Source organism: Heliconius melpomene, chromosome 9 (genome assembly GCF_056956725.1).
Source record: "Heliconius melpomene rosina isolate 202511_hmr_F chromosome 9, ASM5695672v1, whole genome shotgun sequence".
Lineage (NCBI taxonomy): Eukaryota > Metazoa > Arthropoda > Insecta > Lepidoptera > Nymphalidae > Heliconius > Heliconius melpomene.
In genome coordinates, this window is record NC_140397.1 from 4405250 (window position 1) to 4419958 (window position 14709).

At 31.9% G+C, this 14709-nt stretch overlaps 1 protein-coding gene across 4 annotated transcripts in view; it reads left to right on the forward strand.

Moving 5' to 3' along the window:
- shd (cytochrome P450 family 24 subfamily A member shade) overlaps positions 1–14709 on the forward strand; it is a 33697-nt gene that overhangs the window by 16072 nt on the left and 2916 nt on the right. For 3 of the 4 annotated variants that reach the window (XR_014878240.1, XM_085189912.1, XM_085189913.1), the window contains exons 2-6: positions 5224–5437; positions 5809–6007; positions 7712–7902; positions 14003–14198; positions 14546–14708. Coding sequence is in view for 3 of the 4 variants with exons in the window: in XM_085189912.1 (XP_085046038.1) it covers positions 5224–5437; positions 5809–6007; positions 7712–7902; positions 14003–14198; positions 14546–14708 (963 nt within the window). In the remaining variant the exon portion in view is untranslated. Of the gene's footprint in view, positions 1–5223; positions 5438–5752; positions 6008–7711; positions 7903–14002; positions 14199–14545; position 14709 lie in introns of those variants that run through there. The other variant, XM_085189914.1, reaches the window with a different exon arrangement.

The window sequence follows — 14709 nt, forward strand, 5'->3', positions numbered from 1 at the left end:
TAACATTTGTTGTGCAGTCAAGGTTCACAACAAATTTATCAGTTGAACTAAATGGTTATACTAGAACTTGTCACGATATATTTAAAAATAGCATACATTTGATAAATTTATTTTGATTGCTGTTTACTAGAAATAGTGTTCTAGAAATTATCAGTTGTAATTTATATTTGGTTTATTTAAATAGGGTTTATTTTTATATGAAAAGGTTCTTAGATGAAATTAAGTATTAGACTAGACTTCGTGAATCGCGTACTTAAATCGAGTAACTCTATTATGTACATTTTAAATAAAAAAAAAAATTAAATACTTTTGTAGAGATCTATTTTTTTTGAAAATCTATCTTTGGACAAGCTACCTTAAATTTAATTTATAAGTAAATATACACCTGTCCTTATCTTTGATAAGATAAATATATATTTTTAACTTGAAAATACAATTTTAGACCAGTTCAAATTCTATTAAATATTTTTCCCATGCTAAATTGCCTACGTGAACGCTAACATGCAGCGCTTCAAAAATCTTGTTTGTATTACGATAAAAAGTTTATAGAATGTATGTTATTTTTCAAGTAGAACTATGTTTTTTCTATGTTTATGCTGTATCCCGCACGTAGCAGGGCTGACAGAGGGAACCTGGGTACCTAGCTTAGCATATTTAGTTTTAAATATATTATTCTATACTTACAAATTGTACTATATTCACAATCGTGCTAGTAACCTCGTTTAGGAAATCTTTTGCTAACCACTAAGACCAAACAGGAAAAAACTTTTTGAGGATTTTATCTAAAGTATAATGTAGATATATTTAATTTTGTGAAGAATGTCAGACTAATAATTAGTAAAGAATGTATTTCTAAGCCGGTCTCAGATTTATCTCTTATTATAGCTTCAATAATAAGTGACGGAGTTACATTATAGACTAGCAACTGCACATTAGATAAACATAGGCTCGACGTTCTTCGGAGGCCGACAGTATCGTCTAGTCTAGGCTCATTGATTTATTTGCAGAAGTGACAAAAAAACAAAATAACTAAAAAAAAACAAAAATATAATATTTCTTAAAACAAAAATTATAATATATTATATTTATGTAATACATATTTAATTTAAGATTTATTTAAAAAAATAATATTATATTTGACACTTGGTTTTGATACTTTATTTAATCTATGATTGTCTAATTGTGTCATAAGAGACCAGTGAGTCAGTGTAAAATGACTCTTTTAATTCATCATATTAATATTTATTGTAAGCATATTTTTAATATATATTTAAAACGAGAAATAACATAGAAAACATGTTTTAGAATAAGCATTAGGCAATTATTGGGCTAGAGCAAGGAAAAGCGAATTTTGGTCTCCTAATTATCTAATTACTAAAATAATTTATTAAAAAATATCACCTTTTATTATGAGCGAGGTTTGTATAATATAATTATAATTAATAAATTACTTATTTTTTATGATAATTTGGTTAAAACTTTTTTGATAATTTGGTTGTTATAGCGTATCGGGACGTTAGCAGTGCAAATGGATGTAGGCCCATATGTATTATGTATTGGTACTGGCAGAAAAATAGACGGAAAATTAGACGACGTGGGTTTATGTTATTGATTGTCTATCAAGGATTTGTTGAAAATAGTCTTTAGTTATAAAATATACAATATATAAGTATTTAATATTATGATTTACTTAATTTTAAATACTTGTTATATGTAACTGATAAAGAAAGATTTGAGAGTAGTATAGTTTTTTTAGTTTATCGTTGCATCCCGTTCGTAGCAGTGTAGGCAGAGGGAACCTAGTGTTAAGATTGCCATTCTCATTAACACATTTTCATTCCCCACTTGCCACCGAATTCTGGAAGCATTGTGTCCTTAGGTGGCGGAACTTTATATAAGGAATTAATATATTTGCTTTGTATAAATGCTTAAGACAATGATAATACAATAAATACATAGCCTAGGCTAACCTTTTCGGTCTTAATTCGTCTCAGATGAGCCAGTTTGGTATTAGAAATACCTATTTGTCTTGCAATCAGGTTTGACCGGTAACATTTGTGTAGATACTTAAATATATTTTCTCAAACTTTACTCCAACGGGGTACTGGTTGTATCACAAGCTTTGTATCTATATATATGGTTGTTAGGGTTCCGAATCTCAAAAGGTACACATAGAATCCTTGTAGTACCCTCAATATTGCGTGGTGGTACTAGTCAGATCTATGGTCTCTTGAAGTGCAGAAAAAAACGATCTTCTAAGTCTACGTAATCAAAAGATACGAGCATTTATATATGGATTTTGCTGCATTTTCCAAACTTCTCATGGAACTATTATATCTGCTATGAGATTTGGCACGAAGTGAGAACTTATAATACATACATTGATTCATTTATTCTATTACTTAAGAACGTTAGGAACTTATAACTTATATAAGTTAATTATTAATAAAAAACTATATTTTGCGCTGTTTATTATCTCGTACAATGGATGCTTAGGATAAATAGATTGTAATAACCAGTAACAGATAATAAAGGTTCTTTAATGTAAAAAAATGTATCAAAAATATAATATATTATTATATAGAATAGATGTATACTATAATAAAACTTGCTCTAATTATGTAGCAATTAAGTCATATAGAAAAAACTTCAATCAAAGTTTAATATCATTTTATTTAAAAATGTAATATTAATAAATAACTTATAAACGGTTTTTTATTCTATAAATTAGAATTTATGATTATATATTTCTTTATAGGTTTATTCAACTTAATTAATTAAGAAAGACGTGTTTCTATGAGACTCTAGCTAACGTCCAAAATTTGATCGAATACAAAAATGATTTTTAGACGAATCTTGACTTTATTATTAGAACAATATATAGACAATCAATTATAAGTTATTCTTTCAAGAAGAAAATGAAAACATTTTTTTTTATATAATTTAGAAATTTATTTCACCTTCTTAATTATAGATAGCTATTTTCGACACGATTTGTCTATACACATAAATAGATCAACCACCTCTCTTTTTTTTAATAAATATTACAAAAATTCTCAAACATTAAATAATAATCTATAATATTCACAGACTATAAATTAAAAAAAAACGATATTCAAAACAAGTTTGAGAGTCATCGACGTTTAACGGCCATTAAGTTAAATCCCGTTAACACCAATTTGTCCTAACTGACTGCGAAATGAGCGGGTCCCGTAACAATAAAAAATGGCGGCAACGGCAATCTTATTTGTATGAACGTGTAAGACGTTCACACCTCCACAGGTGGTATTTGATTAATTAATTATATGTACATTATAATAATTATGTTATTAATAATTGTTATTATATAAATATCATTTATTATTAATATTAAACAAATTTACATTTGCTGTCAATATGTCATGGATGATTGTATTGTGTATTTTAAAAAGAAGTGTAGAAGTAAATCCGGAATAACTAGTCTAGAGCTTTTAATGTAGTACAATTGCTGTAATTCCTGAAAATATTAAGACAGTTCTAAATGTTTTCATACAGCATATTATAATTCATAGGAATTCTCCAGTTAAGCACTGGACTTTCAACATTTACTGTAAACAATAAATCTTGTAATAGTTAAAAAACGAGCTTTAATCATTTCATATAACGGACACCGTCGTGGCGCTGGGGCACAATCCTATGACTGTAACGTGATTATGGGTTCGATTCGTACGAATCCTATGGGGGGAATAGATTATGATTTATTTATATTCTCATTCCTCTCATTCCTCTGCTCTGGTACTAAGGCAAAAGCGCTTTTAGTTCCGCCATTCAACACGCAGTGCTACTAAAATTCAGCAGAAAGTGGGAAACGGAATATCTTAACACTAGGTTCCCTCTCTACCCTGCAAGACGCGAAATACTATCCAAAGCTGAAACAAACGTCGTACTTACATCTATTTTATTACCATTTACATTATAAGCATTACACACCAGCAAGCAAAACTGAATGAGCGACAAACCAACGGGCGCCACCACCACGTTACGTAAGAGACAGTTACGCAAAGCCAATGTCAAGACCGCTGCGTCAACAGCACAAGCAGGTCGACGACCGCGATAGCAAACAATGTTAGCCTGACCGACCACGCGTCCACATGCCGATGCCGTATAAAAAATATATAGTAACTTGCCTTCGATTCATTCATGATGGAAATTACTGATTTTTATTTTTTTCTCTCCCGTTTCATATCTGCTATACGAAAATCTTTGGTTTTACGGTTATTAATTATATATTTTAAATGAAACGATACTAACTTGAGGTGGTCATGGCGTAGGGTGTTGTACAAGGGTGGATACATTCCCATGCGTCAGTTGAGGATTGAATTCCCATTCGAGGGAATGAATTTTTATTTACTAATATTTTCACTCTGGTGCTTAGTCGAAAGCCCGGCGTTGAGTTTCACCACTTAACACGCAATGCCTCGATCATTCAGCGGAAGGAACGGAGTGTCTTAACACTAAATTCTGTCTGGCTACCCTACTGTGTGTGGGATACAGTGTGAAATAATAATTTTTTAAACGGATTTATCGGGTATAATTAGTTATACATTTTTAGAAACCAGACACTGCAGTAGTCTCTGGTCACGGGTAGACCGAGGTGACATTCGTCTGTCAGTTGACATAATTATTATATCAAACTACCGCCAACGATTTCTAAAGTGTTAAACATCGGATTGGTGAATGATTAGTGCTGAACTGGTACGCTCAGAACGCCATAAATAAAGAACAACAAAAACAACAAGAACAGCGGGTTTCCAAAAATTTATAATAATAAATATACGTAATTAAATTCGTTAAATAGGTTAATTTAAAATCTACTACGTTTACTACTACGAGTTCGTGTATAGGCCTCGTAGCACGGAACCTTGTTGGTTAATTTAGAGAGCTATAACGTAATTTGTTTACTTGATGATTCCACATTGATTTCACAATTCATGGTTTTTTACCATTAAGTCAATAATCATTTGGCCTTGTTCGAGGTTATTGTCTTCGTTATATTTAACTAATTAATGGCTATATATTTTTTTCTATGTGACTTTATTCCAAGTTTTCATATAAACTGATTAAGTTAATTTGGTTCCCATGGGTCCATGAAATTTTACTTATCAACAGTATATAGTATTTATTTGTAAATTATAATGATAACTAAAATTATAATATGTTTTAATTATGAAAATTTGCTTACAGAGCACCTCTCCACCTCTTTTGGACTGGTCAGGTGTTCCGACGCTGGTGTTGGCCCTCGTCGCCCTCGTGATGGCTGTAACTATGTTGTTCACTCGGTCTATGGATGGAAAGAGGCCCGTGAGGCTGCCCGGACCGCCTGCCCTGCCTCTGTTGGGTACTCGATGGCTTTTCTGGAGCAGATATAAGATGAATAAGCTGCATGAAGCATATGAAGGTGAGATCTAATAATATAATTATTATCTAGCAACATTTTTCGGTCAAACTAGAAAACTCGACAAATGTGTCATTGAAATCTTTATATAGGTATATGTGGTATATATTTATATGTCAACTTTTTTAGGAATAGAGATTTATTTTTAGTACTAGAAATTATCGATTGTACTCGAACATGACGATGCAATGTAAAACCGTTAAATAGTAGCATTTATTTAACATTTTTTGACGACAAATTAAATTTCGTGTCCATTTGATTTTACTGATATTTTATTTCGATTTCGTTTTTTACTCTACTTTAACTGAATAATTAAAGGGAGGGAGTTAACGTGCGCTGCACCCTCGCCGTCACAATGAGATATTTGCACGCAGACATGTTCAGGCGTTACGGGCCGGTGTTCGCGGAGACCACGCCGGGGGGTGCCCTGGTGGTGTCCATAGCGGAGAGGGCGGCCCTGGAGGCGGTGCTGCGGACCCCCGCGAAGAGGCCCTACCGACCACCCACGGAGATCGTTCAAGTGTACAGACGAAGTAGACCAGATCGTTATGCATCCACTGGACTCGTTAATGAGTGAGTTAATTTTGCGTGAAATTTATAACTGTGTGTACTACGAACAGATATTGCTAGTAGTGTATATTTGCATTTAATTAAACATGAATTAATATTTCAGGTTATACTAAGATTTTTTTGAAAATATAAAGAAACAACTTAATTTAATGCTAAAAGCTGTAAATTTTCAATGATAATAAAAGAATCTATATATATAAAATCGAAAGGTCACTCACTCATCACGAAATCTCAGAAACTACATGTGCTAGGAATCTCAAATTTTGCATAGGAGTTGTTTATAGGACGTAGGTGCTCGCTAAGACGGGAGTTTGCAATATTCGACTCCTAAGGGGTTGTTTTCGGGGTTGAAAGTTTGTATGAAACTTCATTACTACAAATGCTAGGAGTCTCAAATTTTGCATAACGTCACTAGGACGTAGTCATGGAGACAGAAATTAATAATAACATAGTTCACGCGGGTGAAATCGCGAGCGGGCCGCTAGTATTATATAAATGTGTTAAAAATATATAGTGTCTTTTAATACCAATGTGTCAATAATACAAATCAAAGAGAGTCGCGTGTACCTATTTCTTTACAACCCGTCAGTTCCGTGATAGGTGAAAGCAGGAGTAGACTGTCATAAAAAGTGGTATATTAGCATGTGGGTGTGGTGGGCTTAGAACGTCATTAGATTTTTTGTATGCACTTTTACTTGTGACTTGATTTGATTATATTTACATATATGATTAATTGATTTTTTTCGATTAATCTTATTTTAAAGTGTTAATTTGAAATATATTAGAAAATCAAATCAGCTTCTCGCTGTATCCCGCACGCGGCAGGGTAGGCAGAGGGAACCTAGTGTTAACACACTCCGTTCCCCACTTTCTGCCGAATTCTGAAGGCATTGCGTGTTGAGTAGCAGAGCTCAACGCCGCGCTTTGCCTCAACACCAGAGCGAACAAATGGTAAATAAACGTAAATAAATATTTCACTTCCTCCATTGTTTTATTAGGATTCATCCTCTAAACTGACAATATTTTCATAAATATATTTAATAAATGTTCGAATAGTTCAAGCGGGCGAAGCCGCCGAAGTCAACTAGTATATATATTTTGAGCACAAATAAAGTTTCACATTCGTATTTTTCGGTTAAGCTTTTGTTTTCTGGTCACGTATACAGTGTGTAGGTAGTAGGTACCTACATTCGCGACGCAGTATTTAGTCGGTAGTTTTTTTTATATATACGTATACTTCCTGTTTTGTCGCGAATTTATTATTGATTTAACGCTAGAATTTTAAGGAATTAATTGATTTAAATAATCTCTGCAAGGTATTTATTTTAATATGGTTTTTAATAAGTCGTTACATTAAATGATGTAGATCAGTAAATAAGTGGGACTGTAAACACGACAGGTTGTGGGTTCGATTCCCACTCGACGAATATTTTAATTTCTTCACTCTGGTGTCGAGGCTAAGCACGGCGGTTAGTTCTGCCACTCAGCAAGCAATGCCTCTAGAATACGGCGGAGAGTGGGGAATGGAGTGTCTTAACACTAGGTTTTCCTCTGCCTACACTGCTGTGTGCGGGATTTTATTGTAAATAATTACTACACTACTCTTATATACATACTATGAGTCATAAGCAAACCTATTTATTAAAATATAATTTAAAAAAAAATATATTATAAAAATGGTATAGTATATAAGGATTGGTTTTTCAGGCAAGGTGAAAAGTGGCACCACTTACGTCGGCACCTGACCTCCGAGCTAACCAGCCCTCACACCATCCAAGGCTTCATTCCGGAGCTGAACAACATTTGTGATGACTTCATTAATCTTTTGCAAAATTGCCGAAAACCAGATGGCAGCGTGCTGGGATTCGATCAACTGACTAACAGGATGGGCTTGGAATGTAAGTTATTTATTATATAGATAAATAATAATTTACACAGGAAAATCTTATATAGGCTTTTGACAGCAATAAAAGTCTAATATTTTTCCGTATTATACATGATTTTGTGTAGCGTCATGTTTAACGAAGGTATTAGGTAAAATTTACTATATTTTATATTTTTTAAAATATTATTTTAATATTTATAATAAGCATTTTAAAGTCTCAAAAAATAAGTCTCCTTTTCAAATTGCATCTCCGATAACAATTTATTTATTAACTTTACACGTATTAAATTATTTTTTTATTGAAATAATGTAATGTTTGTGATAAAATGATTTACATAAAAAATAGAATAAAGTGGTGGGAAATGGGGAACAGAACACTAGGTGCCCAGGTTCACTCTGCTTACCCTGCTATTTGCGGGATTCAGCGTGATGCTAATAAAAAATATAACTTAACAATAATATTTAAAATACGTCAATGAGATATAATATACATAGGTATATATGTACTGATATAAATACTTAGTATGTACAATTTACAATTTATATGTATATACGTAGTAGTACAGTACGTTTCTTAGCACGTGTTCTCAAATATATTGAAAAAAAACTTTTCATTCATTCGAAAACACGCGGCCGGATGTGGCAGTTGAGTTTAAAGTAAATCTTAACAGCAAGTTAGAGGTCATTTAAACATATAGACTCTGTATCCTAATAGATTTGATTTTATTATATTTCACATTTTTCTATCAAACTTCACCCCTTAATGGCTGACCCTGAGACAATAACAAAAATAGTTAACATAAATTAGTTATAAATATCTCTTTGTATATTCATATAAATTAATGGACAAATTTGTAATAAAACGATATTACTTTCTTTTACATTGCTTAAGTTAGCTAAATAATATATATTTTTCTGTCGTTATCAACTGTTTAGATTACCACTTATATCACTTTAAGTAGAGTTATTTGGCGAGGTTAGTGTGTACGGTTGCCAACTTTTTTATTACTACCGAAGTTAAAAATCTGCACTAAATTGCACTTATTCTTATGAATTCTAAGGAGATTGTTATTCTTAAGTTTTCTTAAGTACTAATCTATGTAGAATAAATAAAATACAATATAAATATAAATATAAGGCCGTTGCGGCGTAGCGGCACAGGTGTGACTGTAACGTGACGGTTGTAGGTTCGATCCCCACTCGAGGAAGTGAAATATTTATTTTATATTTCCATTTCTTCGCTCTGGTGACGAGGCAAAAAAATGCCTTCAGAATTCAGCATTTTCCCCTAAATTCCGGAGGCATTGATATTTCATACAATATTTCATATTCTCTACTGGGAATCGAACCACAATCAGTCAACATTGACAGTCAAACACTTGTGCCGCTGCGCCACGACTGGTTTCAAACATGTTATTTTAAAATTTGCCAAAAAAAATTTTTAGGACAAACACGTTAAAACTTGTTTTAGTTTACAGCCAATAATTCACATGTCGTAAAACCTAATGGATAGGATTAGACTGTATAAATATAGCGAGTTAATTAAAGGATTACTGATTTCGTTAGTATTTATGATATCGTCGTAAAATTTGTTGTAAATGACATCTTTTATTAAGTTAGTAGAGGTTTTTGAAGATCATCAGCTCGTACAATTAATTTTGGTAAGCCTCTACAAATACAAAGTAAGATAATAAAAGGCTACTTTTAAAATGTCATCTACATAAATGTATTGTTATCTGTATTCTACAAATAGTAATCTGAACCACATTGTATTTTATATTTTTTGGTGGTATTTTTATTATCATTTAGTTTTTAGAGGCAGTCTTTGAACCCGTCGTGGCGACGTGAGGCGTGTGACTGTAAAATCGACAGGTCCTGGGTTCGATTCCCATTTGGAGAAATTAAATATTCAACATTTTCATTTCCTCGCTCTGGTAACGAGGCAAAGCGCGGTGATTCAATTCGGCGGAATGTGAGGAACGGAAGTGTCAATATTTTCAATAATGGGACGGAGTATCCTAACACTAGGTTCTCAGGTTCCCTTTGCCAAAAAAGGCAGAGTCTATGTGCGATATACAACTTAAAACTACAAAGGGTAAAAATATCTTAAAGATGGATATGGTATTATAAAAATTAAATAAATTATTTTACAATTTTAAGTTTATATTATTTTAAAAAAGTTACACCAATAATGTTAGCTAGTTATAATTTACCAGACAATTCTATGATTTCGGGATGCGTCATTTTTTTTATAACTTAAAATAAATATTATATATACAATTATAATAAGATTTTTTTGGTACCAACCTAATTAAATGTTAAAAACAAATAATAATTATAATATATTTATTATATTACAATTTATAAGACTCTCGAATGAATCTAAATTTTATTTATTACAATACAAATGCGTAACAAAATTTATATGAATACTTTATTTAAAGTGATTGTGTTATTAAGAATCAAGGCCGAGGTCAATTTTTTCCCTACGTCACTCTATAGTAGTATGATCTAAACTCTAAAGTTTTTGTTTCCAACTAAACTACATGAATCTGTACATATAAAAAATTACGAGGCTTTTTTAACTTGTTACTTTAATTATTTGTACTATTTTTTTATTTAAAATTCTTGTATTTCTGTAAACCTAAAAAAAAATAGAGTACGTTGTGAGAGAATTACATGATTTTAGTACGGTCTGGTAACAAGTTCCACCGTTCAACAGACAATGTTTAAGAATTAGGCGAATAACTTTTTCGGTTCTCGTCGTCTACCTTGCTATAACGTTAAGCCAAAAAAAAAGATATAATATAAACAAGCAAATGTTAATAAAAATCATGAATGAAACTACTATCAATATTTTTTATTTTAGTAGAGACAATATTTAATCTAAATATTACATAATAACGGAATCATGTTGTTGATATAATTGCATAATACCTAAGTGAGAAAATAAAACGAATTATTTCGTGTTACTTTTAATCTAAGCCATTTACTTTTTTTCTATTCTAATATTAGTATTTGCCAAGTAACAATGTAAGTAGACGATTTTTGGGTAGTGTAGCTTTTCGCTTTTATGACGGGCAGGATATCCTCTGTCGAGCCCGCTTTTACTTCTTGTAATATAACAAGATTTTTTATATCGCTTTATTAGTTGATACGTAATTTCCTATAAGTGTTCTTAATTAAATTTAATTAAATAAATGCAAATAAAAAAAGTAAATTAAGTAAATTGTTCATATCGTTATGGGAAAAAGATAAAGAAGATACCATAACAGATTAAAAAACATTAAAGACATAAACATTTTTCCCCCCAATAAATATCAACGCAAACTAATACGAATTTAAAAAAAAGTTTTAGTAGCAATAAACATCTACATAATAATAAAAAAAAACTCTTCTATTCGATCACCCAATTTAATTAATTTTCACATCATATGTTTATTTACGACATGAAATATCAATATATACCATAAAGGAGAAACGTCAAATAATTTACTTGTTCAATTCTTTTTTGTTTTTTTTTTTAACGTGAGTAGGCTTTGATTACATCATCAGGTCCTTTAATATCAAATCTGACGTAATTTATTGTTTTCTGATCACAAATCGTGCACTAATGTTATAAAATAGTGTTTATATTATCTGTATGTTAATTTGAAGGCCTTTAATATTTTTTTTTATTTCTCACAAGCAAGTACGTAAAATAGGTGTCACATTATTTAGAATTAATTTTATAGTTACAAGCTCTTTGCGGTAATGACTATAATAATAATGGTTCTTAAACGTTAGATATTTTTTTATTTTTAGCTTCACGCTGTATCCCGCATATAGCCGGGTAGGCAGAGGGAACCTATTGTTAAGATGCTCTGTTTCCTAATTAACGTTCGAATTCTGAAGGCATTGAGTGTTGAGTGGCGGAAAACAATGCCGCTTTCCCTCTTTTCTTTACTAGAGCGAGAAAAATGAAAATATTAAACATTTCATTTCCTCGAGTGGAAATCGAACCCACAACCTGTTGCGTTTACAATCGCAATGTGCATTATGTTAAGCTATTTTTTCTAACAGATGTCCTGAAAATAAATTATGACATGTTTCTCAGAACGATAATATTTTGTTATTGAAAAAGCGAAGCTCTGTGAAATACGACATAGATAAGAAATGCAATATAGGCCAGGATAGTAATGGCCTACGAGAATGCAGCATTAGAAATATATTAGGTGATACGCCTCATAACTAGGACGTCTTATCTTTGTATATTGTTAACGACTTTGAAGCGTTTTGTTTGTTATACTTTCTATTCAAAAATAAAATAAAATTAAAATAATAATAAAACACTTTCTGTTCATTTTAAGAATAATATTTATTTGTAATTTTTAATTTGTTTTGTAACTTCGGATAGACAACGAGGCAAAGCGCGGCGTTGAGTTACGCCGCGCTCAAGTACTAATGATTAAACATGTTATATTATATATAATAGTTGGTGTATGTACCTAAGTATAGAGTTCTAAATATAACTATAATTTATGAATTATGCATCACAAATAGTTTAATTTGAAAAATATATTATTTATAAAATTAAATTAAAAAAAAATGTTTTAGTCTAAGCCTAACAAGAAAAAAAAGTGGGTCACTCTAGCAACGGCTCGTAGGAATGCACATTAGAAACGCATTATGGAGCTGCCGTCGCATACGAGTACATACGGGTTGATAACATTGCTTGGTGCGGTTCAGGTTGCTATGTTAACATAAGCACTAGGAGACTTATAGTAATAATAATAATTCTATTTTTTACCATGGGAACCTGAGAATCTAGTGTTAACACACTTCCATTCTCTATTTTAGTGTGGCGGAACTGAACTCAGCGCTTTCCTACAGAGAAATTAAAATATTTAATGATTTATTTCCCCCGAGTGGCAATGGAACCCACAACCTGTCGTGTTTATAGTCACTACGCTACCACTGGCATCAGATATTTCATCTTAAATTAGACTGAACTCGTGCTTATACTATACATGTTTTTAATATATTGTAATTTATAATAAACTGAAAATATACTCGTGCAAATGTCTGTTCCGGGTAAGAATTGAATGAACGACCTCCGACCTAATAATTCTAATTCACTAGTATAATAGAAGAATAGTAATAAAAAAAAAATTCTATTAATATATTGTAAATATAATATTAATTCTATTAATATAATGTATTAATTTATTGTATACGTATAAAGGGTAATTGATGACAATCTATGCAATAGTTTAACTTCGCCTCGACACTAGAGCGAAGAAATGGAAATATAACGTAAAAAATATCTCACTTCCTCGAATGGGGAACGAACCCACTACCGTCGCGTTACAGTCACATTCTCGTCCCGCTGCGCCATGACAGCCTCTATGCTATATGCTAATTTCATAACCAATACATAATATTTCTAGAAACGGCAACGATAACCCCTAGCTAGCGGCCGATCTATAATTCGGTCAAATAATTACAATTAGTGTGTCGAGGCTGTTGTCATGTTGGCAATATCTAGGTTAAGATCGTTAAACAACAATATTATTTCAAAATCTTCGCATACAAAATGTCCCTTATTCATATTATATTTCCAAGATAGCCGCAGTCGTCGTGTAGGGTCCCTTGATAACACCTGATTATTAAAATGTATCCATCCATCCATCCATCAGCCTTTCAACGTCCACTGCTGGACATAGGCCGAAAAAAGAAAAAGAAAAACAAAAAAAAAAAGAAAAAAAAATGAAAAAAAAAACGAAAAAAAAAATAAAAATAAAATGAAATAAATTGAAATTAAAATGTATAGAATTGATTATTGTCAAATGACGTAAAATTCTAAATTTATAGACCCCCGATTAGATTCCATCTACTATCTTCAAATTTTAATTGTTAGGACACTTTGTTCTACACTTTCCGCCTTATTCTTGAGACATTATGTATTGTGTAGCGTAACTCAACGTCACGCTTCGCCTCGACACAAGAGCGAAGAAATGAAAATATTAAATGTTTCATTTACAATCTACAATCCCACGTAGGAGCCCTTGCCTATCCCTCAAAAATATAAATGTAGATATATAATAAATTAAACGTACTGATTACTTTTACAGCTGTATGTAGCTTAATGTTGGGATCGCGCCTGGGTTTCCTCGAGCGGTGGATGTCGGGACGTGCGGCGACGCTTGCAGCAGCAGTGAAGGCGCATTTTAGAGCTCAAAGAGATTCTTATTATGGAGCTCCCTTGTGGAAGTTTGCGCCGACAGCTTTGTACAAAACTTTTGTAAAGAGTGAAGAAACGATACACATGTAAGTTTACATTATTAAACAATTATTATAAGGATAGAATATGAAGATATTTTTGGATTTCTTATACTCTTTATAAAATTGCCATATCAGTTGCCAAATAACAGGTAGACTTATCTCTGATAGAGAAATAGAATTCTTCCAATAAATCTACGGATATGGGAGAAAGTAAACTTTTTTATAATATAAAAAGCTTATTCCCATTCATAAAGGTGAAATAAAATCTTCATATATAATTTTAACGTCATGTAGAAACGACCTTACCCAATTTTCAACAGGATAATCTTAAATATTATACAACTGTCCAATGTCAATATCATATAATTTGATCGCCAACTCCATGTTGGTAGGATAGTATCTGAACTAATGGAGGAGGCGAAGTCGAGGTCTCGCGGCGCGGCCCAGGACGACGGCATGCAAGAGATCTTCCTCAAGATTTTCTCCAACCCTGAGCTAGACATACGCGATAAGAAAGCAGCCGTCATTGACTTTATCACCGCTGGCATTGAAACGG